The sequence below is a fragment of the Fusarium falciforme genome, chromosome 6, assembly GCF_026873545.1.
Source record: "Fusarium falciforme chromosome 6, complete sequence".
NCBI classification, from domain to species: Eukaryota; Fungi; Ascomycota; class Sordariomycetes; order Hypocreales; family Nectriaceae; genus Fusarium; species Fusarium falciforme.
This window is the reverse complement of record NC_070549.1, coordinates 2,774,657-2,788,887: the sequence shown is the minus strand read 5'-3', so window position 1 is coordinate 2,788,887 and position 14,231 is coordinate 2,774,657. Positions and strand designations below refer to the sequence as shown.

General features: G+C 52.8%; 5 protein-coding genes across 5 annotated transcripts; 3 read left to right on the top strand and 2 right to left on the bottom strand.

Moving 5' to 3' along the window:
• Window positions 1-822: 822 nt before the first annotated feature.
• NCS54_00843400 (PCI domain-containing protein) lies at window positions 823-2,468 on the top strand (the record flags this gene model as incomplete). Its single annotated transcript, XM_053153820.1, has 5 exons — window positions 823-892; window positions 984-1,028; window positions 1,087-1,367; window positions 1,423-2,184; window positions 2,238-2,468. The coding sequence occupies 5 exons, from the start codon at window positions 823-825 to the stop codon at window positions 2,466-2,468; spliced, it is 1,389 nt and encodes a 462-aa protein (XP_053009795.1).
• A 338-nt stretch (window positions 2,469-2,806) lies between these two features.
• On the bottom strand, window positions 2,807-3,899 carry NCS54_00843300 (Pre-mRNA-splicing factor 18; the record flags this gene model as incomplete). The annotated part of the gene is made up of 2 exons (XM_053153819.1): window positions 2,807-3,130; window positions 3,183-3,899. The coding sequence occupies 2 exons, from the start codon at window positions 3,897-3,899 to the stop codon at window positions 2,807-2,809; spliced, it is 1,041 nt and encodes a 346-aa protein (XP_053009794.1).
• Window positions 3,900-4,241: 342 nt separating this feature from the next.
• Window positions 4,242-5,018, top strand: NCS54_00843200 (Hypothetical protein; the record flags this gene model as incomplete). The annotated part of the gene is made up of 2 exons (XM_053153818.1): window positions 4,242-4,327; window positions 4,388-5,018. 2 exons carry the CDS (start codon window positions 4,242-4,244, stop codon window positions 5,016-5,018), a joined length of 717 nt encoding a protein of 238 aa, XP_053009793.1.
• A 208-nt stretch (window positions 5,019-5,226) lies between these two features.
• Window positions 5,227-5,618, bottom strand: NCS54_00843100 (Hypothetical protein; the record flags this gene model as incomplete). Its single annotated transcript, XM_053153817.1, has 4 exons — window positions 5,227-5,280; window positions 5,333-5,448; window positions 5,517-5,552; window positions 5,606-5,618. The coding sequence occupies 4 exons, from the start codon at window positions 5,616-5,618 to the stop codon at window positions 5,227-5,229; spliced, it is 219 nt and encodes a 72-aa protein (XP_053009792.1).
• A 1,111-nt stretch (window positions 5,619-6,729) lies between these two features.
• Window positions 6,730-13,836, top strand: NCS54_00843000 (Pre-mRNA-processing-splicing factor 8; the record flags this gene model as incomplete). Its single annotated transcript, XM_053153816.1, has 1 exon — window positions 6,730-13,836. The coding sequence occupies one exon, from the start codon at window positions 6,730-6,732 to the stop codon at window positions 13,834-13,836; it is 7,107 nt and encodes a 2,368-aa protein (XP_053009791.1).
• Window positions 13,837-14,231: the final 395 nt, after the last annotated feature.

Sequence of the window (14,231 nt, the reverse complement as noted above, 5' to 3'; positions counted from 1 at the left end):
GAGGCGGCGCATTGCTGCCAGCAATGGCGCGAAATCCACCACTCGCAGGATGCCAAAGATGACTCCGAGTTTGGGGGAAGCCGAGATTCCTGTGCCCTCCAACGAATGGCATGTTCTTGTGGCTGATATCGCAGACGCTTCCTGCAGAATGACAAATGGCGGAGTGCAACGCTCTTGAGCCAAATCATGACGTCCAGCCGCCAACGTTATGAATCCCAGGCTCCATGTGCCGTCTTGGCCCGACCACAGTGTAAGTGTTTATCGAGCAAGACGGTGAAGTCGGCCGCCGTATCTGCTTTACAGCGCAGCAGCCTGCCGCTTCGGGACCGAGATTTGGCTCCGCGAACCGGCATCGGAGCTGTGAAGACGGAGAAGAGAAGCGGTCGACGAAAGGCGGTATTTCGCAGCTGTTGTTATTCATAGCACTCTGGTCCAAATGCGAAGGGTACATGTTGAGCGAGATAATCGTTATCGACTGCAAGGAAAGATTCAAAGAATTGCTATTCTAGGCTTCACTGATGAATCATGGACAAAAATTTGGATTTGAGGGATTGATGAACTGTAATTGAATGATTATTCTCAGACATTTTTGCCAAGCAATCTTGACTCACCTTGTCTTGGGCTCACCTTCCCACCTTGGGCTCACCGAGATCCCCCACCTCACGTAATTCCCCAGCTCCTCCACCCCCACCGCAGCCTAGCATCGCAAGGCCACACCAACACGTGCGACCCTCCAAACGTCAAGCTCCAGAGCTCTCTGATCTTCACATTCCTACCCCCGGATGAGCTCGAGGGCCTTGACTGCCGACACTCACATTCGCCATGTCGACGTCAAACTCTCTGCTGGGTTTCTTTACCCTGATGAGCAACCAGGGTGGTACCATCGTTAGAGGTTCGTTCAGCCACCGCCAGCAGATGCTCTTCACGTCATGAGTCGCGTGAATCTACCGTTCTTTGAGCATTGCTGACTCGACTCCCTCCAGATCAACCCAAGCTTGACCTCGATCTTTACATCCAGAACTACTCCGGTACGTTACGGTAACCTCGTCGATTTCCTTCCACCCCGCTAATAGCTCCCGTGCCCAGGCCGAACGAGATTCGACCGTCTCCTCCACATCGCAAAGTCCTCGGTACCGCTATGTGTCGACGCCCTCAAGGCGGCTATTGCTGAGGCCAAGGCTGGCACGGACATAACCCAGTATAACGATGCCTGGGATTGCATCCGCTTTGCGGCTCCCGGGGAGCCAGAAGCTCAGAAAGACCAGGCTTGGGTCGATAAGACCGATCGCGCGAACAGAGCCGAAACCGCACGACTCGAAGCCGAACTTAAGCAATACCGTCATAACTTGATCAAGGAAAGCATTCGGGTATGCTTCTTCCCCTAGTGTAAAATACAGAATCGGGCAGTGCTAAGATGTGTAGATGGGCAACGAGGAGCTTGGAGAGCATTTTGAGAAGATAGGATCGCTTAGCGAGGCAGCCGAGGCGTACAACCGCATGCGTCAGGATGTGACGACAACTAAGCACATCATCGATTGCGGACTCCATCTTGTCAACATCTATCTCTATCGTCGGGATTGGACCATGGTAATCAACAGTCTCGGCAAAATCACCGGAGTCCAGAGTGGTGAGGAGGAGAAGTTCTATCAGCCCTTCACCAAGCTCGTATCCGGTATTGCCCTCCTTGGGTTGAAGCATTACTCGGATGCAGCCAAGAACTTCCTACAGATTGACTTCGATATCCCTCCCACCCAGTACAACCACATCGCCAGTCCCAATGATATCGCTACGTACGGAGGTCTACTGGCGTTGGCGACCATGGAGAGAAAGGAACTCCAGGCTCGCGTCCTAGACAACCCATCGTTCCGATCATTCCTCGAGCACGAGCCCCATGTCCGAAAAGCTATCAGCCTCTTCGTGAATGGTAGATACTCAGCCTGCTTGTCGATTCTAGAGTCATTCCGGAATGACTACATGCTGGACATCTATCTGCAGCGACATGTCGCGGCGATCTACGCGCAAATTCGAAGCAAGTGCATCACTCAGTACTTTATTCCCTTCTCATGTGCCACTCTGGACAACTTGAACCAGGCTTTTGCGCCAGAGGGGGAGTCTATCGAGAACGAGCTCGTATCTATGATCCGGGACGGGACGCTCAGAGCCCGACTAGACGCGAAGAACAAGGTAACATCAACCCATGTCTACGACACGATGACAGATTATTAACGCTTGCCTAGTTGCTCATCGCGGTCCAGCCTGACCCCCGTCTCCAGATGCAGCAGAGTGCTATTGAGGTCGCCCGTCAGTACGAGCTCGAGGCCAAGGAGAGACTCCGCCGCATCAGCATAATCTCGGCTGGGCTTGAGGTCGTGGGTAAGAGGCAGCCGCCTCTTCTCGGTCGAGGTGTCGAGGAGACTTGGTATGACGAATCTAAAGCATCTGAGCAAGGCGCCGCTGCTGAAGCTTAGGGGAACTTCGTCGGCCGCTCTAAAAGGTTTTAGAAGAAGCTCAGCAGATGATCCCTTTCAAGACCAAGCTTGATGGAAGAGCACAAAATATGAGAGACGAAATTGCACCATTGCGATCCGGGCGTTTAGGTATCCGGTCACCACGAAATCACACATCAATAGGTGCATAGGTAGCCCTATTAGAGTTAGATCAGGCGTACAGGGGCATGCGTTGAAATGGGATCACTGGCAATTGCTTTGTAGTTATTTGGTATTCACTTCTTCCGCGTCCTTGCGGGGGTATCATATATAAAATGCATCCAGTCTTCCGTCTCCTATCTTACTTCCAGCTTTTTTTCTCAGCCCATCAACTGCCTCAGATCCGTAGGAGGCCACCGCACTTGCGCAAAGGTGAGACAGCGCTTGATACTCTGCAGATACTTGCGCGTGACCTCGTCGCCCATAACATGTCCCTTCTCGCCGTCGTGCAGCTTCTCTCGAGCGCTTCGCTCGTGGATACCAACCATAGTAACACCAATAGGCCAGGCTGCCTTTCCGATACTCAGACGAAGGTATCCGTCGTTGGCGTCCACGTATCGTCGCTCTTGGAGAGCCTGGACGATCTCAATGATGGGCTTCAGGATGTCGTCGTCGAGTTCTCCTTGCTCAAACTTGCGAAACAGCTACAGAAAGTTAGGCTCAAGATCCAAGCATTAATAAGACAAGCAGACATACCGGCTTCATATTCTCACGAGTCTGCACCATGGCATTGTATGCCGTTTTGCTGGCGCTCGTATCCCGCTTTTCAGACTCCATTGCCCGCTCATATTCTGTCAGAACCATGGTGAAGTAGCTCGCCAGTTGCCGGAAGAGCCACTTGCGACCTTCCTTGTCCTGCGGTACCGTGCCGTCGACCTTCATATCCTTCTCCTCCACCAGTTGTAGGGTTGTCGGTATCGGCCCCTTTGTCACCACAGTCGTCAACTTGCGATATCTTCTGACCCTTGCGGTATGGCTCTCTCCGAACAGCACTGCCGGCTCGCCGAGCGCTCTCAGCTTCTCGACAAGCTCCTCTTCCGGCACATCCTCGCTGCCCTGGAGACCATCTTCAGCATCCTCGCTCTTGGCCTTCACCAGCTCCGGCAGGCCTAGACGCTTCCGCCTCGCGCGCTCCTCCTCGGCTTCTTGTTCTTCACGTCTCCGGCGCGACTCCTCGGCGAGTTTACGGCGCTTCTCTTCACGGGCGGCGTTCTCGGCGGTGACCTCCTCCTCGCGCTTGCGCTTCGCAGCGGCTTTGGCTTCGCGCTCGGCCTCGAGAGCCTTCTGCTCGGCGAGGTATGCTTCTTTGCGTTGGGCTTCGACTTCTGAGCGCTTGAGGTACTTCTTGTCGCCGCTGCTGCCGCTGCTCTTGGACTTGGAGAGCTCCTTGTTCATCAACGCCGCGAAGTCCATGGTGATACGGGAGATGTGTCGCTAATGAGGGTGTGTTTGTCGTGGGTGTGTGGTTGAATACAACTGATATTTCCGTCTTTTGTAGATCTCGGCGTTAAAGGTCTTGGATTCGAATGATTCCAGCAGTTGTCGCAAAGTTGAAGTTGATGGATCTGGAAGTTTCCTGGTCGCGACATGGTTATCGATTGCGGTTATACCCCGGCTGAATATGGGTCGACTCAACAGGACGTGATGGCATTTCAACTCTCTCGTCTTTTACGACCATCGATAACAAAAGATCTCTGGATAGTTTAATTTCACTTTGGGAGAGATATTCGCGTCTTACCGGTCAGACCTTCAGGTATGGCGTCTCCGCAGCAAAAATCGCTTCGCGAGGACACGACCCCGTTTCTCTTACAGCTCTTCTATCGAACTGGAGCACTTCACAGGTATTGAAGGCCCACCAACCGCCGCTCTCAAGATCAAATACTCATCAACGATTATCAAAGGCCAGATGAATTCGCGTCGCATACACAACCGGTGCACATTTCCGTATACACATGGCCGGATTGCACCCTCCACGAGCTGGCTCTCGAACTAGCAGCCGCCAAACCATCCGCCTTCCCCTCCCCCGCCATTGGAACTCGTCTTGTATTCCAACTCGTCTTTCCAGATCTGCGCAACACCAGTGCAATCGCCAACTCACCTCCCCGGTTTGGTGTTAAGGACCTCGGCAGCATTGTGATAGGTGAGCGAGAGCCAGATACGGTGTCACCAGAAGACGTCGACATGGATGCCCCCTTGAGACGGCCCAAGGACGTGGAGAAGACACTCAGCGACGCGCGGTTCGTGGTGGGCGATTACATCTCGTGCGCCATCCTACCACCTTTTTCAGATGGGTCAGTGGCCCCGGCGTCGAGCGTTCGAAGGGAGACAGGCCCAGGCCCGCGTGAAGGCCGAGGTGGTTCGCGAGGGGGGTTTCGGGACCGAGAGAATGGTTTTGGTCGTGGCGGATCTCGGGGAGGACGAGGCGGTTGGAGAGACGATATCGGGGGCGGATTTCCGATGGGCGAGTGGAGGAGAGGCGAGACGCTGCCGGATGGCCCCGGTGGGAGATCGAGAGGCAGAGGGAGGTGGTAGTAAAGTGAGGACCATGCTGTTGTTAGGTTGGCGGCGTCATGCGTTATACCCAATTGCCGTTTGACAATTCATTCGAAATTTCACGTCATTCAATACTTGTAAATGCCGTCGTTTTGACCTCTTCGTTCCATTGAATTCCTACCATGGGTTCTATCCCAAGCTGGACGCTTTATATGTACAATTCCCACATCTCCGGCATCAAGTGAACTTATTTCTCGTAGACGAGGTCGCCCTTTCGCTTCGCTCGGAAGTCCCATAGTCCCTTGTGTTGTTAGTGATTCGGTCCGTGTACCGTGCTCCTCGGCAAAACTCACGTCAGTCTTGTAGGCAATGTAGCCCATGATGGCGGGAATCACGGCGACATAGATGAAGGTGATCTTGGCGGTTCGGGGAGTCCATCGGAAGTAGTGGTGACGGGTCTTCATCATAGCTATTCCATCCTGTTAGAAAGGCTCGGGGGAGGGCGGTTGTCGTCGAAGCCGGGGAGAAGTCACGCACCCTGATACTTCAGGTAAGCCGGGTCCGGCTTGACGTCTGTCGGGCGGTGGTTAGCGATTGACAGCAATCCGGCATGTCGGGGAGCCTACTAAGGTGCGCCATTTTGATTGACGGCAGCGGGTGTCTTGCTGGTGCGGTTCGGGGGCGAATTGGCCGTCGTGGTGGTCAAGCTAGAGGTCGTTTACCTTGGGACGACGATGCTCGGAAGTTGAAGGTTCGAGGCTTAGGTAACGCAATTCCAGTGGCCGCCATTGGCTGGCGCTGAGGATCACAGCGCGCTTCACATATGTGGGTAAGTACCCTGTACCAACCAGTCGGGAACTTAGGGAAAATGCGTTTGCGATATTGGGAAAGAATATATAGTGCGAATACTTGTATTTCTAGTTAAATATAATGTAATATTAGGACTGGGCTTTCTTTCATTCATTGCAAGCATTGTATTTGTGTTTCCATGTGTTGCATCAATACTCGTGGTGAACATAATGTCATCTTGCTCAGGTTTGAATTCGTTGTCATTGAGATACTAGCAAAGTTCGTATATCCAGCACATATGAATCAACCAAACGATATACCCGACGGGACATGTAGAGGAACGAGGCACAGGAGCCAGGGATACAATTTAAAACAAGATACCGTAAGCTGGAAATTGACGCCCGTGAATTGTTATCGAGCTCAAGCCTCAAGAACATGTACACCCCACAAATGATGCCTAGGCACACACGATGACATGTAGGCGGGAGCCTGGAAGAAGCTTTGTTGAGGCCACCGCGGCGCGATTTATGGTGACTGAAGCCTATTGGCATCCAATGTTGTGTTATTGAAGCTTCGGTCCAAGCTTCAGTCTTGTTAGTGCTGTATATTTCTGCCAAGCTGCTCTGAAGGTCATCCCAGGCCCTTATCAAATCTTTTGACCTCTACACTAGTAAGCAAAAGTGATCATCACAAGGTGTAGAAATAAGCGGCACATTTTGCGTGATAATTCTCACCACAGCTGTCCTCCTAGGAGTTTATGTCAACTGAGTTCAGTGTCAAGTCTTTGATGCCTGCACAGCGCTCATTTGCCTTCCTGCATGACACACGTGACTGGACCCACTATACCTAGCGCGTCGCCCCTGCGACCAGAACTTGAATTTGTCGCGACGGAGGCGACCATACACCAAGAACTTCACTTCATCTCCGCCTTGGTTGTCGCTGCGCGCATCGCGGAATCATCATGTCGCAGCATCCCCCGCCACCACCCCCCGGCTGGGGACCTCCTCCTCCTCCTCCGCCGTCGTCCTCACTACCTCCTCCCCCCTCGACGCCGGCACCTCCTCCGCCAGGCTATCGCCCTCCGACTGATCCCCAGATCGCCAAGTTCGCCCAGAAGAAAAAAGAATGGGTTCGAAATCAGCGCAATCGATTTGGTGAGAAGCGGAAGGGCGGGTTTGTGCAGACACAGAAGGCGGACATGCCACCGGAGCACTTGCGCAAGATCGTCAAGGATATCGGTGATGTTTCGCAGAAGAAGTACACGAACGATAAGCGAAGCTACTTGGGAGCTCTCAAGTTCATGCCTCATGCGGTCCTGAAGCTCCTCGAGAACATGCCCATGCCCTGGGAGTCGGCGCGCGAAGTCAAGGTCCTGTACCACGTCAACGGTTGCCTGACCCTTGTCAACGAGATCCCCCGAGTCATCGAGCCCGTCTTCTTTGCGCAGTGGGCAATGATGTGGACGTTTATGCGAAAGGAAAAGGCCGACCGACGACTATTCAAGCGCATGCGATTCCCGCCGTTTGATGACGAAGAACCTCCCCTGTCGTGGTCTGAGAACTTGGAGGATGTCGAGCCCCTGGAGCCTATCCAGATGGAACTCGATGAGGATGATGATGCGGCAGTCTACGAATGGTTCTACGACCATCGACCCCTCCTGGACACGCCCCATGTCAACGGACCGAGTTACAAGTCCTGGAACCTCACATTACCCCAGATGGCCACACTATTCCGTCTCAGTCGGCCTCTTGTTTCGGATGTGGTGGATAAAAACTACTTCTACCTCTTCGACCTCAAGAGTCTATTAACAGCCAAGGCCCTCAACGTCGCTCTGCCCGGTGGACCTCGATTCGAGCCCCTATACAAGGATATCGACCCTAATGACGAGGACTTTGGCGAATTCAACGCCATCGACCGTATCATCTTCCGAAACCCCATTCGAACCGAGTTCCGAGTGGCCTACCCCTTCCTTTACAACTCTCTCCCGAGAAGTGTGCACCTGTCATGGCACTCTCACCCCCAGGTTGTGTTCAACAGAGCTGATGACCCCGACCTGCCGACCTTCCACTTCGATCGCCGAATCAACCCCATCTCTTCACGAACTGTCGCGTCAAAGAACGTCGAGATTTCGCTCGAGGATGAGCTTTTTGGACCTGGAAACATCGAGGAGCCGGAGGAAGATGCTTTCCAGCTCCCTGCCGGCATGGAGCCATTCCTTGCTGATGAAGACCTTGAGAACGAGGACACATCGTCAGCCGTCGAGCTGTGGTGGGCGCCATATCCCTTCGATCGACGTTCGGGAAGCATGGTGCGGGCGCAAGACGTGCCTCTGGTTAAGCAGTGGTATCTCGAGCACCCTCCATCCGACCGACCTCCAGTCAAGGTTCGAGTTTCGTATCAGAAGCTCCTCAAGAACTTTGTCCTCAACGAGCTTCACAAGAAGACACCAAAGGCGCAGAATAAGCAGAACTTGCTGCGATCTCTTAAGCAAACCAAGTTCTTCCAGCAGACTACAATCGATTGGGTTGAGGCTGGTCTGCAAGTCTGTCGTCAGGGTTTCAACATGCTCAACCTTCTCATCCACCGCAAGAATTTGACATACCTCCATCTTGATTACAACTTCAACTTGAAGCCCGTCAAGACTCTGACAACCAAGGAGCGAAAGAAGTCTCGTTTCGGAAACGCATTCCATCTGATGCGTGAGATCCTGAGGTTGACAAAGCTGATTGTCGATGCCCAAGTGCAATACAGACTTGGAAACATCGATGCTTTCCAACTCGCTGATGGTATTCTGTACGCCTTCAACCATGTCGGTCAGCTGACCGGTATGTACCGATACAAGTACAAGTTGATGCACCAAATCCGAACTTGCAAGGATCTGAAGCATCTGATTTACTACCGTTTCAACTCTGGACCGGTTGGCAAGGGACCTGGTTGTGGTTTCTGGGCTCCCGCCTGGAGAGTCTGGCTCTTCTTTATGCGAGGTATTATTCCCCTCCTCGAACGATGGCTTGGCAACCTCCTGTCCCGTCAGTTCGAGGGTCGACACAGCAAGGGAGTGGCTAAGACTGTCACAAAGCAGCGCGTTGAGTCCCATTTCGATTTGGAACTCCGCGCGTCTGTGATGGCTGATCTCATGGACATGATGCCCGAGGGTATCAAGCAGAACAAGGTCAACACCGTCCTCCAGCACTTGTCTGAGGCGTGGAGATGCTGGAAGAGCAACATCCCTTGGAAGGTGCCTGGCTTGCCCGCGCCCATTGAGAACATCATCCTCCGTTATGTCAAGTCAAAGGCTGATTGGTGGATCTCGGTTGCTCACTACAACCGTGAGCGTATTCGAAGAGGCGCTACGGTCGACAAGACGGTGGCGAAGAAGAACGTCGGCCGTTTGACCCGTCTTTGGCTCAAGGCCGAGCAAGAGCGACAGCACAACCACATGAAGGACGGTCCTTATGTCTCGTCTGAGGAGGCTGTTGCCATTTACACCACTACTGTGCACTGGCTCGAGTCGCGCAAGTTCTCTCCCATCCCCTTCCCCAGTGTTTCCTACAAGCATGACACCAAGATTTTGATTCTCGCTCTTGAGCGTCTGAGGGAAGCTTACTCGGTAAAGGGCCGCCTCAACCAGAGTCAACGAGAAGAGTTGGCATTGATTGAGCAAGCTTACGACAGCCCTGGCACAACGCTGGAGCGCATCAAGCGGTTCCTGCTTACTCAACGAGCCTTCAAGGAGGTGAACATCGACATGAACGACAACTACAGCACCATTAACCCCGTTTATGACATTGAGCCCATTGAGAAGATCAGCGATGCTTATCTGGATCAGTACCTTTGGTACCAGGCGGACCAGCGTCACCTCTTCCCAGCATGGATCAAGCCCTCAGACTCTGAGGTTCCCCCCTTGTTGGTTTACAAGTGGGCGCAAGGTATCAACAACCTGAGTGGTGTCTGGCAGTCTGAAAATGGCGAGTGCAATGTCATGATCGAGACGGAGCTTTCCAAGGTGTATGAGAAGATGGAGCTCACGCTGCTCAACTCTCTGCTGAGGTTGATCATGGACCACAACTTGGCCGACTACATCACAGCCAAGAACAACGTTCAGCTTACGTACAAGGACATGAACCATGTCAACAGCTACGGTATGATTCGTGGTCTGCAGTTCTCTGCATTCGTGTTCCAGTACTATGGTCTTGTCTTGGATCTTCTCCTGCTCGGACCTCAGCGAGCCAGCGAGATTGCTGGACCTCCTCAGAGCCCCAACGACTTCTTGCAGTTCCGTGACCGCGAAACAGAAACCAGCCACCCGATCCGACTTTACACTCGATATATCGACAAGGTCTGGATCTTCCTCCGATTTACCGCCGAAGAGTCCCGAGACCTCATCCAGCGGTTCCTCACTGAGCAGCCTGATCCCAACTTCGAGAACGTTATTGGGTACAAGAGCAAGAAGTGCTGGCCCCGAGACTCGCGTATGCGCTTGATGCGTCACGATGTGAACCTCGGTCGAGCTGTCTTCTGGGACATGAAGAACCGCCTGCCTCGATCCGTGACAACGATTGAGTGGGATGACAGCTTCGTGAGTGTCTACAGTCGTGACAACCCTAATCTGCTGTTCTCCATGTGCGGTTTTGAGGTCCGTATCTTGCCAAAGATTCGGAACCAGAACGATGAGTTCCCGGTCAAAGACAGTGTCTGGTCTCTTGTCGACAACACCACCAAGGAGAGAACAGCACATGCTTTCTTGCAGGTCACTGAGGAGGATATCCAAAAGTTCAACAACCGCATTCGACAAATTCTCATGTCCTCGGGCTCCACTACTTTCACGAAGATTGCCAACAAGTGGAACACTGCCTTGATCGCACTCTTCACCTACTACCGAGAAGCAGCTGTCTCCACCGTCGACCTGCTTGATACCATTGTCAAGTGCGAGACCAAGATTCAGACTCGTGTCAAGATTGGCCTGAACTCCAAGATGCCGTCTCGTTTCCCTCCTGCCGTCTTCTATACCCCCAAGGAGCTGGGTGGTCTTGGCATGATTTCTGGCTCTCACATCCTCATTCCCGCAAGTGACAAACGCTGGTCGAAGCAAACTGACACTGGTGTTACTCATTACAGAGCTGGAATGACTCATGATGAGGAGACTTTGATTCCCAACATCTTCCGTTACATCATCCCCTGGGAGGCCGAGTTTATCGACTCTCAGCGCGTCTGGACCGAGTATTCGCAGAAGCGTCTCGAAGCTAATCAACAGAACCGTCGTCTTACTCTTGAAGATCTCGAGGATAGCTGGGATCGTGGTCTCCCTCGAATCAACACCCTCTTCCAGAAGGACCGAAGTACCCTGAGCTTCGACAAGGGTTTCCGTGCCCGAGCAGAGTTCAAAGTTTATCAGCTCATGAAGAACAATCCTTTCTGGTGGACCAGTCAGCGCCATGACGGAAAACTCTGGAATCTCAACGCTTACCGAACCGATGTTATCCAAGCTCTGGGTGGTGTGGAAACTATCCTCGAGCACACCTTGTTCAAAGCCACCGGTTTCCCATCATGGGAAGGTCTCTTTTGGGAGAAAGCGAGCGGTTTTGAAGAATCCATGAAGTTCAAGAAGTTGACGAACGCTCAGCGTTCCGGTCTGAACCAAATCCCTAACCGTCGATTCACTTTGTGGTGGTCACCCACCATTAACCGCGCCAACGTCTACGTCGGTTTCCAGGTGCAGCTTGATCTTACGGGTATCTTCTTGCACGGAAAGATCCCTACTCTCAAGATCTCGCTTATCCAGATCTTCCGAGCCCATTTGTGGCAGAAGATCCACGAGTCCGTCGTCATGGATCTGTGCCAGGTGTTTGACCAGGAGCTAGAGTCTCTCGGCATTGAGACAGTCCAGAAGGAGACCATTCATCCTCGAAAGTCGTACAAGATGAACAGTTCTTGCGCCGATATTCTGCTGTTCTCCAACCACAAGTGGAATGTCACGCGACCATCTCTCCTTTACGACACCAAGGACGTCATTGAGCCGACAACCACCAACAAGTTCTGGATCGATGTCCAGCTTCGATATGGTGACTACGACTCTCACGACATTGAACGATATACCCGTGCCAAGTACCTCGACTACACAACCGACAGTGCCAGCATCTACCCCTCAGCTACCGGTCTCATGGTTGGTATTGATCTTGCTTACAACCTGTACTCTGCCTATGGCATGTACTTCCCTGGCTTGAAGGTCCTTGTTCAACAAGCCATGGCCAAGATCATGAAGGCCAATCCCGCCTTGTACGTTCTGCGGGAGCGTATTCGAAAGGGTCTGCAGCTGTACGCCTCTGAGAGCAACCAGGAGTTCCTCAACTCACAAAACTACTCGGAACTCTTCAGCAACCAGACGCAGCTGTTCATTGATGACACTAACGTTTACCGTGTGACCATCCACAAGACATTCGAGGGCAACTTGACAACCAAACCCATCAACGGTGCTATCTTCATCTTCAACCCTCGAACCGGTCAGCTCTTCCTCAAAATTATTCACACTAGCGTTTGGGCCGGACAGAAACGTCTGGGTCAGCTGGCCAAATGGAAGACTGCCGAAGAAGTGGCTGCCCTGATCCGCTCTTTGCCTGTGGAGGAACAGCCGAAGCAGCTGATCGTGACCCGAAAGGGTCTTTTGGATCCTCTCGAGGTCCATCTGCTCGACTTCCCCAACATTTCGATCCGAGCATCCGAACTTCAACTGCCCTTCCAGGCTGCGATGAAGGTGGAGAAGCTGGGAGACATGATCCTTCGTGCGACTGAACCTCAGATGGTGCTTTTCAACCTGTACGATGAGTGGCTCAAGAGTATCTCGTCTTACACTGCCTTCTCTCGTCTCGTTCTTATTCTGCGTGCGCTCCACGTCAACCCGGACAAGACGAAGCTCATCCTTCGACCCGACAAGACCGTCATCACCCACGAGCATCACATCTGGCCATCTCTGCCGGACGAGGAGTGGATCAAGGTTGAGACGCAGCTCCGAGATCTCATCCTGAACGACTACGGCAAGAAAAACAATGTTAATGTGTCGAGTTTGACCACTAGTGAAGTGCGAGACATTATCCTTGGTATGGAGATTTCGGCTCCATCCATGCAGCGACAACAGGCAGCCGAGATCGAGAAGCAGCAGCAGGAACAGGCGCAGTTGACGGCCGTGACCACCATGACGCAGAACGTTCACGGCGAGGAGATTATCGTTACGACTACGTCGCAGTTTGAGCAGCAGACGTTTGCTTCCAAGACCGAGTGGCGAACCAGGGCCATCGCTACATCCAACCTGCGGACTCGAGCCAAGAACATCTACGTCTCATCAGTCGACAACGATTTGGACGACATTACCTACGTCATGCCTAACAATATCCTAAAGCGATTCATCACCATTGCGGATCTTAGGGTGCAGGTGGCTGGTTATTTGTATGGCTCATCAGCACCAGACAATGACCAGGTCAAGGAGGTCAAGTGTATCGTCATGATCCCCCAGATCGGTGGCCTTCGCAACGTGCAGCTACCGCAGCAGCTGCCTCAGAGCGAGTTCCTTGAGGGTATGGAGCCCCTGGGTGTGATCCACACCGTGTCTGGCAACGAGCTGCCGTACATGTCTGCCACAGATGTGACGGAGCACTCCAAACTCCTCGATGCGCATAGCGAGTGGGACAAGACCAACACGGTGACGGTATCGGTAGCGTTCACGCCCGGTAGTGTGTCTCTCTCCGCCTGGGGTCTCACTCCTGCTGGCTACAAGTGGGGTGCAGAGAACAAAGACATTCAGAGCGACCAGCCTCAGGGCTTTACGACAACCATGGGTGAGAAGCGCAAGCTGCTCCTGAGCCCGCGCTTCAGGGGTTTCTTCCTGGTACCGGATGACGGTAGGTGGAACTACAGCTTCATGGGCAGCGCGTTCGCAGGAATGGAGAAGAAGCCAGTGCACGTCAAGCTGGATACGCCGATCCCATTCTACAGCGACCAGCATAGACCTGTGCACTTCCACAGTTTTGCGGAGTTGGAGGACATCTGGGTGGACCGATCGGACAACTTTGCGTAAAGCGGCAGGACAAAAAAAGAGCAAGAGTTGTGGGGATGAGCATGGATATAGGGCACGGTAGAATGGGAAGGGAACTGGGATGAACGTGGGAGAGGGACCACCATACGAAGAAAAAGCACAGACAGGAGGAGGGAAACTGGACGATCAGCGCAATCTATTTTGTTCGGCATCTGGACATCAGATGCGCGCTAATGAGGAAGGGAGGGAGGCGTTCTTTTTGTTGCTGCTGGCCTCTTGTCTTGTTGTAATTGATTGTAGTAGTTAGGCATGCATACTTTATCTTTTTTTTGCTGTAAAATAAGAGTTAAAATGGTTCATGGAGAAATCAAGACCGAGATGACCCAATCAAACCAATTCCGTTCCTGGGTGACGCACACATCCGATGTCAGTTGTTT